At 41.0% G+C, this 23,412-nt stretch overlaps 1 protein-coding gene across 5 annotated transcripts in view; it reads left to right on the top strand.

Annotated features, from left to right (window-relative positions):
• diaph2 (diaphanous-related formin 2) overlaps positions 1-23,412 on the top strand; it is a 727,774-nt gene that overhangs the window by 6,454 nt on the left and 697,908 nt on the right. For 4 of the 5 annotated variants that reach the window (XM_055927231.1, XM_055927234.1, XM_055927235.1 and 1 more), the window contains exons 3-4: positions 20,960-20,992; positions 22,524-22,700. In XM_055927231.1, the coding sequence (XP_055783206.1) occupies positions 20,960-20,992; positions 22,524-22,700 (210 nt within the window). The remainder of the gene's footprint in view (positions 1-20,959; positions 20,993-22,523; positions 22,701-23,412) is intronic. The other variant, XM_055927233.1, reaches the window with a different exon arrangement.

A 23,412-nucleotide genomic window follows, 5' to 3' on the forward strand; every position in this document is an offset into this window, starting at 1 on the left:
GTTATACTGTCTCACTGAAATGCTATGCAGTATTTCAACTTGTTCTAATGCAAGTCAATTTGGTTAACACCGATTGAATTACCTGAGAGGCAGAGTATCTTATCTACTTTTCCGTGTGTAGTAGTCATACATTTCTTTGAATAAATAGAACTGCTGTCAAAGCATGTCGGCATTATAACAATGTTGACATGACATACTGACATGTTTTGAGACTGCTCTCTGACTTCATGTGTGAAGCCATCTAGGTATGCTTGTACAATACTGGGGAGTTGGAACTTATTCTCCTCAATCTGTTGAGTCTGGTTGATTTGACAAATACCGACTGTAAGCTAGCCCATATGTCATAGATTCTACTAATGATTAGTCTTGCATACTTAAAATGTAAAATATTACAAATTCAACACTTGTCTTAGCATAAATACCCTAGGTAGATTCCATGGTATTTATGACAAATAGACAAGTGACATAGTAGATTGGAATGTGGGTGGAATAATAGACTGTCATTGTGGAGGGTTTCTGGACTCCATGGATTCACGTTGTTCATGGATTCACCGTGTAGGTGTTTATGGATCAGTTGTATATGTGATGTGGGCCCAGCATGATGCCTCGGCATTTAGGCATTCATGTGAATGAAACAAATTCAAGGTGCGATGACAACATGCTCATTTGCAGAGTTCTCAACGGGAAACAGAAATGTACTGATTTATATTTATTGGCGCAAAGGGGCCTTAGAGACCTAGTGTTTTGGTGATTGACAAACATTGATTTTACAGGGTTGTTGATAGCAACTGAGCGAATGTGGCGAGAAATGATCTGAAACAGCTTCTCCAAACACCAACGCTCTGGATAACATGAAAACAGCCAAACGAGCTCTGCTAGGGCGAGTGAAATGGTCAGAGTCAGGTTCTCTCTCATTTGTGTCTAGAAGTAGCTAGCAAGCTAGCCAGCATTAGCCTGTTAGCTTGGGTGCTTGACTGCCGTTGTGAGGTCAGAACACTCAGATCAACCCTACTTCTCGGCCAGAGCGTCCAGTGTGCACTCTGAACACGGAGAGCGAAACGCTCTTTACGAATGTCCAGAGCGCACTCTGGCACTCCAGATTGAATTGACGAACACACTCATGGTTTGTGTTCTGGAATTCTGTTGGGAGTACTAAAGTTCTAATAAATGGAAGATAAATTATCTTCAGCCTTAGAATTTTTTGAATTTTTTAAAAGTTTGATGTTGAATATTTGTTATACATTTTTAGGGGGTAGATCAGATTACAGATAGATTGTTGCTTCTACCAATGTTATTATATGCATAATTTCCAGTCCCCAAATATATCTATATATTATTTCCCCCTAACCATACCAACCCTCTTCTAATTGGAGTAAACTAATGGACAACAACACTTAGGCTTCTACTTCAAGCTTATACATTCTAAATACATTTTACAGACACAGTATACATTACCAGTCAAAAGTTTGGATACACCTATTCATTCAAGGGTTTTCTTTATTTTTTACTATTTTCTACATTGTAGAAACAGTAACGACATCAAAACTATGAAATAACACATTGAATCATGTAGTAACCAAAAAAGTGTTAAACAAATCAAAATATATTTTATGTTTGGGGTTCTTCAAAGTAGCCACCCTTTGCCATGATGACAGCTTTGCACAATCTTGGAATTCTCTCAACCAGCTCCATCTGGAATTCTTTTCCAACAGTCTTAGAGTTCCCACATATGCTGAGCACTTGTTGGCTGCTTTTCTTTCACTCTGCGATCCAACTCATCCAAAACCATCTCAATTGGGTTGAGGTCGGGTGTTTGTGGAGGCCAGGTCATCTGATGCAGCATTCCATCACTCTCCTTCTTGGTCATATAGCCCTTACACAGCCTGCAGGTGTGTTTTGGGTCATTGTCCTGTTGAAAAACAAATGATAGTCCCACTAAGCACAAACCAGATGGGATGGCGTATCGCTACAGAATGTTGTGGTAGCCATGCTGATTAAATGAGCCTTGAATTCCAAATAAATCCCTGACAGTGTCACCAGCAAAGCACCATCTCACCACCTCCATGCTTAAAGGTGGGAACCACACATGCAGAGATCATCCGCCCACCTACTCTGCGTCTCACAAAGACTGAAATTTGGAGTCATCAGACCAAAGGATAGATTTCCACCGGTCTAATGTCCATTGCTTGTTTTTTTGTCCCAAGTTGATGTTGTGTCTGTTACTTGAACACTGTAAAGCATTTGGGCTGCAATCTGAGGTGCAGTTAATTGCCGATTTCTGAAACTGGTAACTCTAATGAATGTATCCTCTGCATCAGAGGTAGCTCTGGGTCTTCCTTTCCTGTGGTGGTCCTCATGAGAGCCAGTTTCATCATAGCGCTTGATGGTTTTTGCGACTGCACTTATTTTGCGGATTTACTGACCATGTCTTCCAGTAATGATGGACTGTCGTTTCTCTTTGCTTATTTGAGCTGTTCATGCCATAATATGGACTTGGTCTTTTACCAAATAGGGCTGCCTTCTGTATACCTACCCTTCCTTGTCACAACACAAGTGATTGGCTCAAACGCAATAAGAAGGAAAGAAATTCCACAAATAACTTTTAGCAAAGCACACCTGTTAATTGAAATGCATTCCAGTTGGCTACCTCATGAAGCTGGTTGAGAGAATGCCAAGAGTGCAAAGCTGTCATCAAGGCAAAGGGTGGCTACTTGAAGAATCTAAAATCTAAAATATATTTTGATTTGTTTAATACTTTTTTGTTTGATTTCGTATGTGTTATTTCATAGTTTTGATGTCATCACTATTATTCTACAATGTAGAAAATAGTAAAATAAAGAAAACCCTTGAATGAGTAGGTGTGTCCAAACTTTTGACTGGTACTGTATTTTACATTATAGCATATTTTACATTACTCTCCATTAGCTATAGAAAAATGATTAGTGTAGATCAGCATCTCAAAGTTCACGCAGAGTTCTGTGTATGGTGCTGGCTCAACCATGCTGTGAATGGTGGCAGACAGCAGGCTGATTTAAAAACAGCCCATAGACACGGTCTTCTAGGGTTGTACCCTGAGAGTGGATAGATCTCAACTGTCTGCCGCCCTCAAGCAGGAAACAGGGTTGACTCATCATTGCTTTCTTTAGGCGTTGGCTTGGCGGTGCAGTTGTGTTCATTATTTTACACACACACACGGAGGGAGGGACTGTTAAACCTCTGTGGTTCAAATCTGCACGTACAGTACATTAACCTGTGTTTGTTTGAACTTGACAGATTCTGTGGTTCTATGTAGAGGTGTCTGTTGAGACAGACCTTTGCTCAGTTTATAAATGTTTTGTGTCATGAGTTGTTTTGAAATAGCCTTATCTCACACACTGTGAGTGTTGTTCACTGATTGACTGTGAATGTATTTTTTATGCCTTGTCGGCGTGCACATTTGCTTAGTTTCACTTCATCGGAATTTGTCAGGATCCTCTTTTAGGCCCACTGATCAGCAGTTTTTTCTGTTGGATTGTGTTGCCATGGGCCTCTGTATTCCCCAATAAATAGCTCTAACATTCATAACCAATTTCATCAACAATTAGGCAGCAGAGATTTCTCAGTAATATCAAAGCCGGAAAGTAGACGTAGCCTACAAAACTTCACACAAATCCTCATTGAACGATAAGCTAAGCCTTTCGTATTTGCATTTCCAGTCAGTCATTCTCAAATCCTAACTCTTTGCTTCTTTAATTTCCTTCTCTCCTGATCATGTTTTCTGTGTGATTGTATTTGTGGATATTAGGCCTATTCCTTTAATGAATTCAATCTGCTTTTAATGATTTTAATCATAGCAGACAATTAGGGGTTCATTAAAGTAATTAAAATATCAGTAATGCATGAATAGTTAAGCCCTCCTTTAGACATACAGTAGTATGCGTGTGAGATGTTATGGTGGCTTAGTGAAACAAACTCTTAGTTGGATTAGGAGCCTTTGTTTTATCTAGGCTTGCCTTCCTGCGTGTTTGGGGCTAGATTATGGAAAACGTAGTTTTCAAACCCTGGTAAAAACAGAATTTGTATATTGGTCTTTCTATAAATAAAGGGGCCCTTGTGTGACTTCAGGGTTAACATTTCTAAATGGTTTGATATACACTTAAATGATTTTGTTGCACCACATGTATAGTTACAGGAATTAGAGTCTAGGTAGGCACAATGAGACCATTACTCCTAGCAACAACAGAACATCTACATGGCATTCAAAATGGCACATGAAACATTGACCCTGCGTGTTTCTTTGTCATGCCTAGTAGCCAGGTCTGTTTGTGCTTTAGGCAACTTATCTATCATTAATAGCCATGCTAAACCTTCCAGAATAATAAAGAAGATATACAACAGCATATCATTTTTTTTTAATAGTTGATGTAACAATTTATTACAATAATGTAAAATGATTGGTTCGGTCAACAAAATCATTGACAATAATAATAACCAATAATGACATCATTATAATTAAATGAAATTTGCTTTTTCACCTGCACAGAATACAACAGTAGCATGGCACGCCTTAGCAAATTAGGGTGAGGTGCCTTGTTCAAGGGAACATCAACAGATTTTTCACCTTGCACCGAATACAACAGGTGTAGAACTTACTGTGAAATGCTTACTTACAAGCCCTTAACCAACAATGCAGTTAAATAAATAGTGTTAAAAAAATATTTACTAAATAAACAAATGTAAATGTAACACAATAAAATAACAATACCAAGGCTTTATACAAGGGGTACCGGTACCGAGTCAATGTGCGGAGGTACAGGTTAGTTGAGGTAATTTGTACATGTAGGTAGGGGTAAAGTGACTATGTATAGATAATAAAAACAGAGTAGCAGCAGTGTAAAAACAAAGGGGGTGGGGGGTGGTGGTGTCATAGTAAATAGTCCGGTTGGCCATTTGATTAATTGTTCAGCAAACTCTTCAAGCAATGTATGTTTGTGTGTGAAAGAAGACATCACATTCTTGCCTCCTCTGTCTTTGTTTCCTCCACTCCTTGCCTCTCCTTGAAAGTGCATTGTAGCCCGTGGGGCGGAACCTTCCCTCCTCTCCCCTAATGTGCTTTGAGGAGGTGACGATTGGAGGAAACAAGGGGAGAATCTCAATGGCATTTCCTTCATTCCTGACGTCCTCTTACCTTGCCGCCTCCTCAAAACCAATTGGATAAGAATGTGAGAGGGGAGGGACCTATGAAATGCCATTGAGATTCTCCCAAGGACAGAGGAAGCAAGTATATTTCATAGCTTTTAAAAAATGTTGACGCTGACTGACTGACCGACCGACCATATTGCCCATGTCCTGTCCAGAAATAACCCCTAGCCTCTACTGCCCAGAGTCTAGACTCTTGTGGAGATCTGAGAGGGATTGATGGGTGGTGACATGGTGAGAGCTCCACCGTACCCTTTGATAGGCATTGGTTGAATTTTGGAGGTATTGCTTATACAAGTTCTCTCAGATCTCCACAATTGTCTAGGGCAGGGGTGGGCAATTCCAGTCCTTGAGGGCCTGATTGGTGTCACAGTTTTTCCTCAACTAACACACCCGACTCCAATAATCACCTGATCATAATCTTCAGTTTAGAATGGAATTTGATTAATCAGCTGTGTTTGCTTGGGATGGAGAAAGTGTGACACCAATCAAGTCCTCGAGGACTGGAGTTGTCCACCCCTGGGCTAGGGGTTGCTTCTGGATAGGACCCCACAACCCTATGGATGACACTTGAGGCATTGGTTGGATGTTTCATTCCGTTGCTATTCACACAGATTTGCACACGTGTAAGTAGGACACACCAACGGCAACCTATCAGGCTCATCAGACAGGTCTGGGCAGCTTGAGACCTGCTGTAAACAGTGAAAGGATATATTTTCATGTCCACTATTCTCCCCCTTGCTTCCAGCTAGTTAGATGTGCCACAACTGACTGACTATATCTAGGGCATATCTCTAGTCTAGCAATATACAGTTGTGGCCAAAAGTTTTGAGAATGACACAAATATTAATTTCCACAAAGTTTGCTGCTTCATTGTCTTTAGATACTTTTGTCAGATGTTACTATGGAATACTGAAGTTTACTTACAAGCATTTCAGAAGTCTCAAAGGCTTTTATTGACAAGTACATGAAGTTGATGCAAAGAGTCAATATTTGCAGTGTTGACCGTTCTTTTTCAAGACCTCCGCCCTGGCATGCTGTCAATTAACTTTTGGGCCACCACCTGACTGATGGCAGCCCCTTCTTGCATAATCAATGCTTGGAGTTTGTCAGAATTTGTGGGTTTTTGTTTGTCCACCCGCCTCTTGATGATTTGCCACAAGTTCTCAATGGGATTAAGGTCTGGGGAGTTTCCTGGCAATTTTGTACCCATGTACCCAAAATATCGATGTTTTGTTCCCCGAGCCACTTAGTTATCACTTTTGCCTTATGGCAAGGTGCTCCCATCATGCTGGAAAAGGCGTTGTTTGTCACTAAACTGTTCCTGTATGGTTGGGTGAAGTTGCTCTCGGAGGATGTGTTGGTACCATTCTTTATTAATGGCTGTGTTCTTAGGCAAAATTGTGAGTGAACTCTCTTGGCTGAGAAACAACCCCACACATGAATGGTCTCAGGATGCTTTACTGACACAGGACTGATGGTAGCGCTCACCTTGTCTTCTCCGGACAAGCTTTCTTCCGGATGCCCCAAACAATCGTAAAGGGGATTCATCAGAGAAAAAAAGTCTTCGCCTCACTGTGCGTGCAGATGCATTCACACCTGCCTGCTGCCATTTCTGAGCAAGCTCTGTACTGGTGGTGCCCCGATCCCACAGCTGAATCAACTTTAGGTGACGGTCCTGGCACTTGCTGGACTTTCTTGGGCGCCCTGAAGCCTTCTTCACAACATTTGAACCGCTCCCCTTGAAGTTCTTGATGATCCGATAAATGGTTGATTTAGGAGCAAACTGGCAGCAATATCCTTGCCTGTGAAGCCCTTTTTGTGCAAAGCAATGATGACGGCATGTGTTTCCTTGCAGGTAACCATGGTTGACAGATGAAGAACAATGATTCCATGCACCACTCTCCTTTTGAAGCTTCCAGTCTGTTATTTGAATTCAATCAGCATGACAGAGTGATCTCCAGCCTTGTCCTCGTCAACACTCACACCTGTGTTAATGAGAGAATCACTGACATGATGTCAGTTGGTCCTTTTGTGGCAGGGCTGAAATGCAGTGGAAATGTTTTTTGGGGGATTCGGTTAATTTGCATGGCTAAGAGGGACTTTGATCAGATGAATTGCAATTAATTGCAATCTTCATAACATTCTGGAGTATATGCAAATTGCCATCATACAACATGAGGCAGCAGACTTTGTGAAAATTTGTATTTGTGTCATTCTCACAACTTTTGGCAACGACTGTATACTGTTGTTTTGGCTGTATAGCATCATTTAAACCATTTAGATGTAATCTACATAATATCTAAAAGTAATTATTTATCCTGAGAGAGCCATAAACAATAACTAGCAATGCTGCATATGCCAAGAAAGGTTAAAATCTCACCTTTCTGGTAAAATTGTAGTCACTTTTGAGGACACAAGCTCAGATACACAGTACAAATATGATAAAAATATGAAATATTTTATGTTTCCTATTCAACAAAACTGTATGAATAAGGTTTGAAATTACTTATATGCTTTCTAAATTTAGTATAATCAAATTATAAAACACCTATGTATAAGATTTCACTTTCCTTAACTTTAAAATGCGAGGAACTCACCTTTCACCTCACATTAATCTTGTCCATCTATGACAAACAGAAAGTGTTATTTGTTTAAAATCTATAAATAATTTTAGACGAAGGGCTTTAAATCAATCTCTGAATGTGCTACTGTGATGAAACCACTTTCCCCTGCTGCATTACAATGTAAGGGTTGCAGGCATGTGCTTTGTCAGTGGCTGTGGCGTAGGGTTCAGCCAGGCGTTGATAGACAGTAGGAATAGCAAATTAAATAGTAGGAGGGACATCTCAGCTTCAAGGAGTCTCAAATTTCACATCCTTCATCACACAGGCTCAGAAAATATACTATTCTGTTCTTGGGAACCAGGGCTATTGCTAAATGCAAGCCATTTCGTTCTACGGTGTCCACAGATCGATATATAAGTGAAAATGTCGGTCGGTTCCGGAACCGGTACCAAAACCACTTTACATCGAAGAGGTTTTAATAAGATTCCCAATGATTAGCAAGTTAGCGAGGATATATCAGTCAGCTAATAATTTACAGTAACAGCAGTTCATTAATAAGTAAATACACACTAAATCGTATGCAGAAATGGAGAAATCTTACCTTGGCACTGTAGCATGGTATGGGCAGCAATTAATTAATAGATTCATAGAATGGAGTTAGAAGGGTGACCTCCTACTTTGAAAGGACAGGAAGTGTTGGCTGTGCACTTGACCAGGCATTCCACATTTAACCCCATATTTGAACATTGAAAAACAAATAAACAAGCCGTTTTCACATTCCCAATTGCTTCGTTTTAACTCGGAAAACAAACGCTCAAAACATACATGGAACGTAATCTTACCTCAGGAACATTGATTTAATATTGTCCACAAAGTAATTATCTTGACCCCCGTAACAACATAGACACAAATGTCAACATTAATTCCTGCACTTTGGCTGTTATTAAATGGCGTGCAGAATCACACAAGCTCTTTATCACTTCACTGTCATTCAGAAAATCCTTTCCTGAATCAGCTGATGTTGTGTGATAATGTCCCCGTTTAACTTAACAGCTAGACATCAAACACACATCAAACAATAATATTATGGATAATTATTGATGAACCCTGTTAATGACAGTATCAATTTGTTTTATTAGTCATATTAAAGTTACTCTTTCTGTTTGAAGCATTGGATTTTGCAATCAAGTACATTATTTTGGATGTGTGCCCATGAAAACAGTTTTCATACCGTAACATAGGGAGACCAAAATGTTACCAGCCTACAGTGCACTTCTGAGATCGCCATACAAAAAAAGAGTACGACAGCCATATCCATGAATTTCACAGGATCAAGGTCAATGTGTAATTGTTGTCAAATGCGTAGTATATGATATAACAACAAACGGCAGTATCATAAATGTAATGTAAGGTAGTGTTTTGTCACACGATTTAAAGAGTTTAAACAGGTTTGGATTCAACTCATGAATTATATTGAATGTATCTACGTTCCCCCTTTTTATATCTTAATGTATTCACATGGGGGAAAAAATGCAAATGATTCTTAATGACTAACGTCTCCAAACAGTTGTCCACTACAAGGAATGCTCACTGGTTCGTTTAGTTTATAGAAAGACCCCTTTTGGCTACTGCTACTGTATAAGCCTTCCAGATATAACCTAGTCCAATACCCATCAGAACCAGGAGAATATTACTTATTAATAGAGCTTGTTTTCAGTATTACACCCACATGAATATAATCACTAACTCCACTCGAGACAGTCATGTTTCTTAGTATAATGTAATGGGGATTACCCTCAAGGTAGTATGTGGGCCTAAATCATGTGAACCACTGTGCAACGAGACACTTAACTTTTGTTCCTTTGACAGCAACTCTTATTTTGGACCTGTGACTCATCATTTCAGGTCATGTATCCCAGCCGTTAATGTTAAGGGTGTGAGAGTGGTATTGTGGTGTGGTTTTAGGTGAGAGGGGGGCTTTAGGGTGAATATCAAGTCATAGCTAGCATCTGTGAGGTTGAGGCATTACACTTTCATTAAAGAAATACTAGATTTAATGAATAGGCCTAGTTTAAACACAGCTAACATGCAATGGCCACCACAGAGTTGATATAACACCACAGAATAAGGTCTAGGCCTAGTTCTTACTGGAAAGCCCCACCATATCGATAGTACTGGATAGCCCCACCATATCGATAGTACTGGATAGGCCCACCATATCGATAGTACTGGATAGGCCCACCATATCGATAGTACTGGATAGGCCCACCATATCGATAGTACTGGATAGCCCCACCATATCGATAGTACTGGATAGCCCCACCATATCGATAGTACTGGATAGCCCCACCATATCGATAGTACTGGATAGGCCCACCATATCGATGACTCTGGTAGTTTTGCTGTGGTTTTACTTGGCTGATAGCAGTATGAGATAGATGTAGATATTGATTCTTCTATGTCATTTTGCGATGTTGTATGGTGTCCCTGGTGGCCTGGTCCTCCATTCTTGAGACAGCGAGAGGGTCTGTATGAGAGGAGGACAGCAGGAAACAGACTAAGTGTGTGTTTCATGGCACTCAGGAAGTGGTAAAGAATGCTTTAGTCACACCGGCCGTGGAAGGAACATCTCCTTCTCGTTCGTAATAACACTTCTGCATTGATGTGGCGTAAATTGCTAGGGCTTGGTGTTGACATTCGATTTGGTCACGATTCTATACATATTGCGATTCTATAGCCTATGAATCACAATTTTACATATTTTTTTATTGCATCAGAGAAACTATTCAGAATAGCGATTCTCATCTGAATCAATTCCCCCAACTAACCACCTCCTCCCTAAACTCTAGTAAACTCCCCAACTATTCGCTAAATAGTCCGTTCTTTTCACATGACTTCAATGTCTTGATGATGAACAGACACTGCAAGGTCTCCATATTTTATTTTATTTATTTTTTATTTTACCGTTATTTTACCAGGTAAGTTGACTGAGAACACGTTCTCATTTGCAGCAACGACCTGGGGAATAGTTACAGGGGAGAGGAGGGGGATGAATGAGCCAATTGTAAACTGGGGATTATTAGGTGACCATGATGGTTTGAGGGCCAGATTGGGAATTTAGCCAGGACACCGGGGTTAACACCCCTACTCTTACGATAAGTGCCATGGGATCTTTAATGACCTCAGAGAGTCAGGACACCCGTTTAACGTCCCATCCGAAAGACGGCACCCTACACAGGGCAGTGTCCCCAATCACTGCCCTGGGGCATTGGGATATTTTATTAGACCAGAGGAAAGAGTGCCTCCTACTGGCCCTCCAATACCAATATATAGTATACACAAATACATTTCCCACCCCAGTCCTTTCAGAAAGGCCCCAACTGTTTTATAGTACAGTATCTATGAAGCTAACCCCCAGGGAGCACAATTTACAAATTCATTTTGAAATCCTGGGGAAAAAAACAAGCCAGCCTAGCCTGAGGGCAGTGGTCAGGTGGCCATGTGGTTACGTGGTCAGGGCATCCAAAGAAAGGCCATTGGAACCAGAGCACTGCTGGTCTTTGTGGGATTTCCCCTTTTGCTGTTTTTAGGGAAATGTAAACAGCACCACCGCTTTCCTGAAATAACTGACGCACCACAGATTCCTGCCCATTTAAAGGCACTTGTGCTTTCAACTAAAGCTAATAGAGCCTTTTCCACTAAACCTCACACTACTCTTTTTTTATGGTTATTTATCCTCTTATACGGTGTGACATTGAAACAAGTGATACCTCATAAGTTCATTTTTACAATTGAGTTAACACTGCCTGAGGCCTGGGGGTAATTTTGTTGTTTTTGGAAATGGCTTTTGGTATCTCTCCTGATTCAATTCAGTTGGCCCTAATTCAGTTTGCAGAGAGAGGACAGAGCTCCATTATTTGATAGATGTGTATGGCAGATTTGTTTGTTCTGAGAGAGGCTCTCTTCACTTCCCTCTGTGTGTGTGTGTGTGTGTGTGTGTGTGGCAGTGTTGGAGAAATACCCTTTACTCCCGTGTGTGCTGGTGTCTGGTACTTTGTGCATACACGTGTGGCATTGAGTACACCTCCTAGCAACTCCTAGTAGCTGGACTTGATCATGGGAATGCCTGCTTTCTTACTTGGTCCCCCCTTTTCCAAAATAGTCTTTGCCCACTCCCATTGGTATTACATGAACACCACTGGCGAGAACACAAACAATATGAACTCAAAATATGAGTTGGATTTGAAAGCCACCTTTAACCAGCCTGAATGATAGGAAAGGATGAACTTGTCGGTCGTGAGGGGCAAATTATAATAGCATCACAGTACTGCTATATACAAAATGAACACTGCATTAACCTACCCACCTATATCAGATACATGGTGCAGGTCTGGCCCATGTTAACTCCAGTGCTTCTCACAGTTGTGTCAAGTTAGCTGGACGTCCTTTGGGTGGTGAACCATTCTTGATACACACGGGAACAGAGGAGGGATGATGTAGGGATAGGGGTGCTCTGCACTATTTACAAGCCTTGGGCCTGATCTATACTCACTCAGTACTGAGTAGAATTTCAGATGCCTCCCTAGGCTTTAGGGGGCCTAGTCCTAGACTAGTTAATATAGTCCTGCAGTAGGCTACATAACTATGGAAATAACACTGTCATACAGTCTATAATATATCATTATGTAATATTGAGTAATGGTGATCCTTATCGAGACATTTGCTCAATCACATCTCTAAGATGACTCTGTACTGTCTATAGGGGCAGAGTATAGAATATAGGCAATGGAAGTTTGATATAGGTCCATCAGTCTATAACAGCTCCTTATGTAGTACTGAGTGATGATAAGATGGCCATTGTTCACATTCACTACTGCACTGTAGAAACCAGCTACAGTGCACTATCTAGAACCTAGATGGTTCTTTGGCTGTCCCCATAGGAGAACCTTTGTATGTTTTAAAATTGTGTTAAAAAAAAAGATCTAGGAGAACCCTTTGTAGAAGCCCTGTTGGTTAGGCTAGTGGAAGCTTCACTGGAAAAGGACAACTCAGTCACCATTAAAATAGGCCTGCATGTGTGTTTGAGAGAGAACGCCCCACATGACATAACCACTTTCACATCAAAGCATTGCAATGAACCAGGTCAATGGTATTTAGTTGATTTTCCTTTTGACCCGAGTCATTGAATGCACTAAGGGTCTAGAGAGGATGCTAGAAAATGCAAACGTTTCAGAAATGAAAAGCACACCACTTTGAAGGTTACATGGATGGGTCGATTTTCCACCTACTATATTGTGTAGCCTGATCACCGAAAGCAATGCATTTTGAATAGTACATGACATGAATGTTATTAACATAGCAGTTGGTAATAGGGCTTGGAGCAGAGAGCTGTGGGCACAGGGATCAAGAGATGACCTCTTAAAATAGTAATGGAAGAAAAAAATGATAGTTACATATCGGGTTATTATTTTTGATGATGTATCGTTTTGAAAATATCGCTATATTATTTTTGCTTTAGTTTGCTGTACCTGTACCCAAACCTCCAGTATTTTTCTTTCATTGTTCTCCATCTTCTTTTTAAATAGGGAGCTAATTTGTTTTCATCATTTTTATTTCCCTGACTGATCAACTTGTTTTGTCATGGCTCTCTCTTGTCCTTCTGCAGCAGACATATGGTGAGCAATATGTTTGGAACATCGAATCGCAATTAAATCACCGTATCGAATCACAATACATGTAGAATCGTGAGAATCGCAATACATATTGCATCGGCACCTAAGTATCATGATAATATTGTATGGTGAGGTCCCTGGCAGTTCCTAGCACTATCTTAAGTGTTTAGGTATTTCCTCAGAGGTGTGGCTTGTTTACATGGTACTCTTGTGATGCCAGTTGAAGGGATGCACAAAAAGCAAAACCTTTGCAACTGCAGTAGGTTTACATTTAGGACTTTAAAACATGATCATGTATTTTGCTTGATGGCTGAATAGGGCTGGGCAATATATAGTGAATACCGGTAGACTGGTATGGATGCACATCCGCCGTATGGATGCATATCCATCTTGAATAATAGACATCAGTATGTGTGTCTGTGTTTCCCTCTGATCTAGTAGTATTCTAGCCTGGTAACCGATCTGTTTGGAAGGGGGATGGCTGTGAAACAGTCCCCTTCATGTGAAACCCCCTATCAAAACGGACAGATGCCGCTTCACTATCACTAGCCTTCAGTCGATTGACCATAGGAGATGGCAATACAGCACAAATAGATCTGGGACCAGGCTGGTAGTAGTATTACTCTTTAGAGACTTACCGACTGGCTGACTCCTCTTTCATAGACTGAAGCCACACTGCACTGTTGAATGGGCATCCTAGTCAGTGGCTATGGGCTCCCCTCCATAGTGAAAGTTTCATCTGACTGACTGGCCCAGTATATAATTGGGTCTCTCAGGAATGAGGGATCAGGGTCCCTAGTATGATTTAGCTCTGCTGTCTGCAGGCCTAATGGAGAGATGTAAGGAAGACTTAATTGGCTGGAGCATAGCGTGTTGAACCAGAGGGGACTGGTGACTTGAGCCTTACATGTTAAACCACAGGGCACTGGGGACTGGAGCCTAGCATGTTGAACCACAGGGCACTGGGGACTGGAGCCTAGCATGTTGAACCACAGGGCACTGGGGACTGGAGCCTAGCATGTTGAACCACAGGGCACTGGGGACTGGAGCCTAGCATGTTGAACCACAGGGCACTGGGGACTGGAGCCTAGCATGTTGAACCACAGGGCACTGGGGACTGGAGACTAGCATGTTGAACCACAGGGCACTGGGGACTGGAGCCTAGCATGTTGAACCACAGGGCACTGGGGACTGGAGCCTAGCATGTTGAACCACAGGGCACTGGGGACTGGAGCTTAGCATGTTGAACCAGAGGGGACTGGAGCCTAGCATGTTGAACCACAGGGCACTGGGGACTGGAGCTTAGCATGTTGAACCACATGGCACTGGGGACTGGAGCCTAGCATGTTGAACCAGAGGGGACTGGAGCCTAGCATGTTGAACCACATGGCACTGGGGACTGGAGCTTAGCATGTTGAACCAGAGGGGACTGGAGCCTAGCATGTTGAACCACATGGCACTGGGGACTGGAGCCTAGCATGTTGAACCACTGGGGACTGGGGACTGGAGCCTAGCATGTTGAACCACAGGGCACTGGGGACTGGAGCCTAGCATGTTGAACCACAGGGCACTGGGGACTGGAGCCTAGCATGTTGAACCAGATGTCTCTGGAGCCTAGCATGTTGAACCAGAGGGGACTGGAGCCTAGCATGTTGAACCAGAGGGGACTGGAGCCTAGCATGTTGAACCAGAGGGGACTGGAGCCTAGCATGTTGAACCAGAGGGGACTGGAGCCTAGCATGTTGAACCAGAGGGGACTGGAGCCTAGCATGTTGAACCAGAGGGGACTGGAGCCTAGCGTGTTGAACCAGAGGGGACTGGAGCCTAGCGTGTTGAACCAGAGGGGACTGGAGCCTAGCGTGTTGAACCAGAGGGGACTGGAGCCTAGCATGTTGAACCAGAGGGGACTGGAGCCTAGCATGTTGAACCAGAGGGGAATGGAGCCTAGCATGTTGAACCAGAGGGGACTGGAGCCTAGCATGTTGAACCAGAGGGGACTGGAGCCTAGCATGTTGAACCAGAGGGGACTGGAGCCTAGCATGTTGAACCAGAGGGGACTGGAGCCTAGCATGTTGAACCAGAAGGGACGGGATATGAGGTGTTAACTGTGAACCACTATTTTTCAGCTGTTTGTTTTAACTAAGAAGGAAATTAAAAGGCGAGGTCAGTACAGGTGCATCAAAGCAGGGACCGAGAGACTGAAAAACAGCTTCTATCTCAAGGCCATCAGACTGTTAAACAGCCACCACTAACATTGAGTGGCTGCTGCCAACATACTGACACAACTCCAGCCACTTTAATAATGGAAAAATGTTGGTAAAAATGTATCACTAGCCACTTTAAACAATGCCACTTAATATAATGTTTACATACCCTACATTACTCATCTCATATGTATATACTGTACTCTATACTAGAGGTCGACCGATTATGATTTTTCAACGCCGATACCGATTTATCATTTTTTAAATATTTTTTTTTAATGTTTTGTGTATATATATATATCATACACACACACACACATTTTTGTAATAATGACAATTGCAACAATACTGAATGAACACTTTTATTTTAACTTAATATAATACATAAAAAGTGAAGTGTGTGAAGTGTCTCCTAAGTGACAATGATACTGAAGAGTCGGCTTAGCAGACAAATACTCTCAACTGTTTGAATAAAAATAGAGTTTAAGTTACCTGTGATGAATGTTGAAAACAAAAACTGTAATTTCTATATGCAGGAAATCCTATTTTAATAATGGGCATGGTAAGAATTGGCGACCAAAGTGTGAGTCATAATTCCCAGGACACCTAGCAAAATCTGAAAAGCGGTTCCTTCATTTATTCCATAGGATATTTTTAGATTCACTTAAAATAAGGTCTGTGTTTCGTGTAGGCTTACACCACCTTGCCAATTTTATAACTGTGTAGATATCCATAGGACAAGGTAACTCTGATCAATATTGGCTAAATATAAGCGAAGATAAAAAAATTTGTAGAGTGGATTTATGGAAATATGTTGACAAACGTTACCTTAACCTAGTGAGATTTACACGGGTATCAAAACGTCGAGGCGGTTTAAGCCTGCACGAAACACAGACCTTATTTGAAGTAGATCAAGACATTCTCTATGGAAGACATGAACGGTAAAATAACGAAGGAACCCCTTTCAAGTTCAGCCGCAAGTTATTACAGGAATTATAACGCGTTGACTATTTCTCTCTAAACCATATACCTTTGACTAATCCGGAAGCTATCACCTCGAAAACAAAACGTTTATTCCGTTCCGTATTTTATCTAACGGGTGGCATCCATGATTCTAAATATTCATGTTACATTGCACAACCTTCAATGTTATGTCATAATTACGTAAAATTCTGGCAAATTAGTTCGCAGAGCCAGGCGGCCCAAACTGTTGCATATACCCTGACTCTGCGTGCAATGAACGCAAGAGAAATGACACAATTTCACCTGGTTAATATTGCCTGCTAACCTGGATTTCCTTTAGCTAAATATGCAGGTTTAAAAATATATACTTGTGTATTGATTTTAAGAAAGGCATTGATGTTTATGGTTAAGTACACATTGGAGCAATGACAGTCATTGATTGATTGTTTTTTATAAGATAAGTTTAATGCTAGCTAGCAATTTACCTTAGTTTACTGCATTCGCGTAACAGGCAGGCTCCTCGTGGAGTGCAATGTAATCAGGTGTTAGAGCATTGGACTAGTTAACTGTAAGGTTGCAAGATTGGAGCCCCCGAGCTGACAAGGTTAAAAATCTGTCGAGTGGAAGTGAGAAGTTGGCATACTAGAGGCTACGGAGCAGAGTGGGAGAGAGGGAGCAGTAAAACAAGTTTGCTAAGAACTGTTAGTTGCAGCACATGGTGGTACAGTCGTTCGTGCCAACAATGCCAGGCGCTCCCAGACATCCTTTGTTTGGTATTAATTAGAAGTAATTAAAGCAAAACCCTGATTTCCTGGTAAGCCTGTCTCCATGCTGGCTTTTTAGAGGATCTCTGAATATGCCACTTTTTTTTAATGGGGTTCCCCTCCCCCCTTAAGTGAGCATTAAGGGCTTCATGTGCACATGGTGTAAAAAAGAACATATGTTGACAAACATATTTGAAACTAGGCCTAATTTTGCTATGTATGGCATTGAAAGACGTGAACAGTTTGTATGTAATGCAGTTGTGTAAATGTGTCATGCGCCACCTAGTGGTGTGAACAAATGTCACTTTGAGCAAGCAAGTTGAACCTCTGGACCCATGAAGTGTCTCAGAGTAAGAGTGTTGACCTAGGATGACACGCCCCCCCCCCCCCCCTTCCCCCGCTGTCTATGTAATCTTAATCATTATGATCTATAAGGCAGCACTCCCACTGAGAAGCTTTATGAATAACGGCCCTGGGAAACATTACAAAAACATTTTAGCTTTGCCAATGCAGGCCGGTGTCTGAAGTTAAAATAGGCCCTATTATCCTTCGGCCAAGAGGAAAGCAAACTTTGGGTAGAGTTATAGTAGTCATTAGCATTTAAAAACTCTCGCCAGATGAGGCATACTCGTGATATTCCCCGTTCTCAAATGGACCCATAAATTCAGCCAAATTGCACTTAGGTTTCCCATTTCATTGACCTTTTATTGAATCAAAATCATATTTCAATTACAAAGGGGCCGAGGGCTAATTTGATTTGGGTTATTTTGAAGAATTAATGTTGTGCAATAAACATTTATTACAGTGAAAACTTTGGGGGTTTTAATAAGCCAGAGAAGCCCAGAGGACGTGCATGCTTAATTGTTATGTGGTAAATTGCATTGTTGCGGCATTGCCATGTGTAATGACTGTTCAGAAGTAAACTGATGGTTTCCACTAAAGTCAAGACAATTAGCTCGACAGAGGTTCCCTTGTTGTTAAATTGATTAAAATATGTTTAATTACCCCATTTGAAAAATGTGCAATGTTTTAAACACTTGTAGAAAGTGGTCATGAGTCATAAACTAGGAGCTAAGCTAGCGTTATGATTGAGACTACAACCCTATTGGCTGCTTCTATAAGTTGAGAGAGAAGGTTTAGCCTAATCAATGTTTGTGATCGTTCAGTCACATGGTTAGTGGTCCTTATCTGGCAGTAAAGCTAACCATACTAGATAACAGCACAACAGTTCTGACAATGCGTTGGCCCTGTTGGCATCCCCTGATCAATCAAATGTATTTATAAAGCCTTTTTTACATCAGCAGATATCACAAAGTACTTATATAGAAACCCAGCCTAGAACCCCAAACAGCAAGCAATGCAGATGTAGAAGCATAGTGCCTCTGAAAAACTCCCTAGAAAGGCAGGAACCTAGGAAGAAACCTAGAGAGAAACCAGGCCCTGAGGGGTGGCCAGTCCTCTTCTGGCTGTGCCGGGTGGAGATTATAAGAGTACATGGCCATTAAGACCAGATCATTCTTCAAGATGTTTTAACGTCCATAGATGACCAGCAGGGTCAAAATAATAATAATCATCACAGTGATTGTAGAGGGTACAAGAATGTCTAAAGTGAATACGAATTTTGTTTGCTTAGGGGTTTTGTTACTAAAAAGGAGGAAGTTAGCCAACAGGTGATCCACAAAAATTACAATGGGAAGTAAATAAATATTTGTTGTTTATGGCAGAGTCACAGTTGAAGGTGTGATTTTTTTTTTTAAACGCCGATACCGATTAATCGGCCGATTTAAATAAATAAATAAAAATAATAATAATATATATGAATAATAATTGTAATAATAATAATAAAAATAGTAATAAAATAAAAAAAATCCATATTTGTAATAATGGCAATTACAACAGTACTGAATGAACGCTGATTTTAACTTAATATAATACATCACTAAAATCAATTTAGCCTCAAATAAAATGAAACATGTTCAATTTGGTTTAAATAATGCAAAAATAAAGTGTTGTATAAAATAAAACTTTCCCAGGAAAAAAGTTTTACGGTGTAGTTATTATAGGAACTATAGGACTTTTTCCCTCTATACAATTTGTATTTCATTAACCTTAGACTATTGGATGTTCTTATAGGCACTTTAGTATTGCCAGTGTAACAGTATAGCTTCCTTCCCTCTCCTCACCCCTACCTGGGCTCGAACCAGGAACACATCGACAACGGCCACCCTCAAAGCAGCGTTACATATCGCTCCACAAAAGCCGCGGCCCTTGCAGAGCAAGGGGAACAACCACTCCAAGTCTCAGAGCGAGTGACGTTTGAAACGCTATTAGCGCGCACCCCGCTAACTAGCTAGCCATTTCACATCCGTTACACCAGCCTAACCTCGGTAGTTGATAGGCTTGAAGTCAAAAACAGCTCAAATCTTGAAGCACAGCAACGAGCTGCTGACAAAACGCACGAAAGTGCTCTTTGAATGATTGCGAGCCTGCTAGTGCCAACCATCGCTCAGTCAGACTGCTCTATCAAATCATGGACTTAATTATTACAAACACACAGAAAAACAAGCCTTAGGTCATTAATGTCATCGAAAACGGAAACTATTATCTCGAAAACAAGACGTTTATTCTTTCAGTGAAATACGGAACCGTTACGTATTTTATCTAACGGGTGGCATCCATAAGTCTAAATATTCCTGTTACATTGCACAGCCTTCAATGTTATGTCATAATTACGTAAAATTCTGGCAAATTAGGCGGCCCAAACTCTTGCATATACACTGCCTCTGCGTGCAATGAACGCAAGAGAAGTGACACAATTTCACCTGGTTAATATTGCCTGCTAACCTGGATTTCTTTTAGCAAAATATGCAGGTTTAAAAATATATACTTCTGTGTATTAATTTTAAGAAAGGCATTGATGTTTATGGTTAGGTACAGTCGTGCAACAATTGTGCTTTTAAAAAAATCATCCCCCGTTTGGCGAAGTTGGCTGTCTTTGTTAGGAAGAAATAGTCTTCACAGAGTTCGCAACGAGCCAGGTTGGCAGGCAATATTAACTAAATATGCAGGTTTAAAAATATATACTTGTGTATTGATTTTAAGAAAGGCATTGATATTTATGGTTAGGTATACATTGGAGCAAGTCAGTCCTTTTTCGCGAATACGCACCGCATAGATTATATGCAACGCAGGACAAGCTAGATGAACTAGTAATATCATCAACCATGTGTAGTTAACTAGTGATTATGATTGATTGTTTTAAATAAAGGATAAATAAAGGTGTAAAAAAATAAATATTAAAAGAATTGGCCAAATCGTTGTCCAAAAATACCGATTTACGATTGTTATGAAAACTTGAAATCGACCTCTAATATCGACTAGGTTAGTTGGACAATACTTACCTCCACTTCAACACATACACTATTACTGTATATTACAGCAACGATTAATGGACATGCACGATCCAAACGGGGCTTACTGCTTGGTGTCATTCATAGGTGTGGCTGTTTGTGTGTGTCCATCTGTCACTGTGTATTGGTTGTTTAGGATATTCTCACACACATTATTTTCAAATGGATCTTATTGTTCGCATTGTGCCTTCCCTTCAACAGAACGTACACATAAGAACATTGGCTGACGACATGGTAAGGCGTCCTGTTTTCATTTCCGTGTGTATTTGGTTTTGCATCATCGTCTTTGTGTTATGGCAGCACAGGAAGATGAACTGACATCTGTGGATTGATCAAGGAAACCAGTGTTACACGGTGCCTTCTGTTAACCAAGTTGGGTTCCTGTATGCTTGTCTTTACAGTATATGATGGTTATATTATGTACCCAAACAATAACGTCCTTTAATATGAAAAAAGTTTAGATCTATTTTTTTATTTTATTTTTAAAGTCTAATCAGTCAAATATTACAGGAATGAACCTAACAGTATTCTGAATCGGTTAGGATTACATTTTTTATTTGTTACACTGGTGCTGTTTGAAGGGATTGTATTACATGAAGGTTCTCCAATCATGTTCACCATCATTGGTTTGACTTGCCCTGGTCCTTCCACAACGATTTCAGTGTAGATTCAGGTGTGACGTCATTGATTTAATTTCCTTTCGTTTTTATTTGTCTTATTCTATTTCATATGTATGTGCACTCATCCATTCTGCACAAGCATAACCCCTAAACCCATATAGCTAATACTAATGACGACTGACTAACAGCGACTGGTGCGTGGACTTACCCTCTTCTGACTCTGTAACAATGGTGTGTGCTGCTGGCAGCATCTCGTTTGATCTTGTTCTGTCTTCCGTCATCAGACCTGAATACATATGAGATGCTCTTGATTGCAGTTCGCACTTTTGGCACTATTCCATTTGTTACATTGCACAAGGCAAATTAAATTATGTACAGATCAGGTAAAGGTATGTACATTAGACCTACATTTCTTCTGTATTCATCGGTGTAGCTAGAATAGCTGAATACAGCGAGGAGAGAGTATCTTTCTAATGTAGGTATGTTCCTCTGTACTGAAGTTCTACAGACTCTCCTAACAGTCTGATATTGAACAAACATAACTTACAGGGTTAATAGTAAGTGTGAAGGTGAGTCAAATCTATGACTCTCACTGTAGTTTACAGTGCACTGTTTTATTATGTACTATTTTCATTCAGAAACATATGAACTGTACAGATGAATAAATCAAGGCCAGTTTGAAAGAAATTGAGCAAGCAATGTTAGCCATTTTTCACGCGCAAAATTTAATCTAACAGAAAAGATGAATGATAAAACATAATGAACGAACACTAGGTCTGTCCCTTGTCATAGGCAAACACTTTACTTTAGCCGTCCTGTGGTACCACCCCAACCTGGATTTGAGCCCAGCTGATACTCGTTTAAAGGTTGGGAAGGAGATGGAAAGACATGTCAGGGAAGGCATATGACAGCATTACCTTACAGTATGTAAGCATTCAGAAAGCCTAACGCCTAGGGAAATACTCCTAGATAAAGCCTATATGTCAGTATGTAAGCATTCAGAAAACCTAACGCCTAGGGAAATACTCCTAGATAAAGCCTATATGTCAGAATGTAAGCATTCAGAAAGCCTAACGCCAAGGGAAATACTCTGTCATAACGCTTACCGTACGCACTTTGGTAACGCCACATTCTTTCCCCTTCAGCGTGACCGGATCACCAGTTTTCGGAAGACTGGGAATAAAAAGGACAAGCCCCTGATTCAGCACTCCACAGACCCCCTGTCCACTCAGGTAGAGATGCCCCTGCCCCAGCCCCTCTTCGACGACCGCTCCATGAACCTCTCTGAGAAGGAGATCAACGACCTCTTTGAGAAGATGATGGTAAGTCTGATACTGTATATTTCCTTTTGAACCGAATGTGTATATAGCCACCTATAGCCACCACTATCGATATTCCAAGATGGCGTAGCAGTGTAGACGTGTTTTGTTTCGTCCTCTCGTGTACGTTTGTATTTTATGAATTTTTTCGTATTTCTTGTATATATATATATATAAAAAAAAAATCTATCTCTTTTCGATTTTTAATTCGATTATACCTTCCGGTAACCTACCTCACCCAATGTGATACGGAATCGCTATTATTTTTTAACTTTGGAACACATTCAAGAACCCCCAGTAGCTAACCAGCTAATCAGCTACAAGCTATTTAGTCATTTTTAGCCGCTGCTAGCAGCTTTTACCTTCTGCACAGACACCAGCCCTGTTATTAGCCTGGATATTACTCACCAATTTACCAGCATCGGACTGTCTCTCGACAACAACGCCGGATTCCTGCCGTAATCCCTGAGCCACTACTTCTGATCCTCACAGCTAGCTTGCAGCTAGCACCACTGCCACGAAGCTAGCACCAGTTAGCAAACAAAATTCTACAATTACTACCTCTCTTTCGCCATCGCCATCCGGCTTGGATTCTCTGTCGACACGACCACGTCTGGTCTGCAGACGAATACCCCATCCACTGTGCCCTCAACCGGCCTCCGTCTGAGCAGACCCCCACCGTCTGAGCAGACCACCCCCCGGGCTACTAACTTTA

The sequence above is a fragment of the Salvelinus fontinalis genome, chromosome 6 (assembly GCF_029448725.1).
Source record: "Salvelinus fontinalis isolate EN_2023a chromosome 6, ASM2944872v1, whole genome shotgun sequence".
Taxonomy (NCBI): domain Eukaryota; kingdom Metazoa; phylum Chordata; class Actinopteri; order Salmoniformes; family Salmonidae; genus Salvelinus; species Salvelinus fontinalis.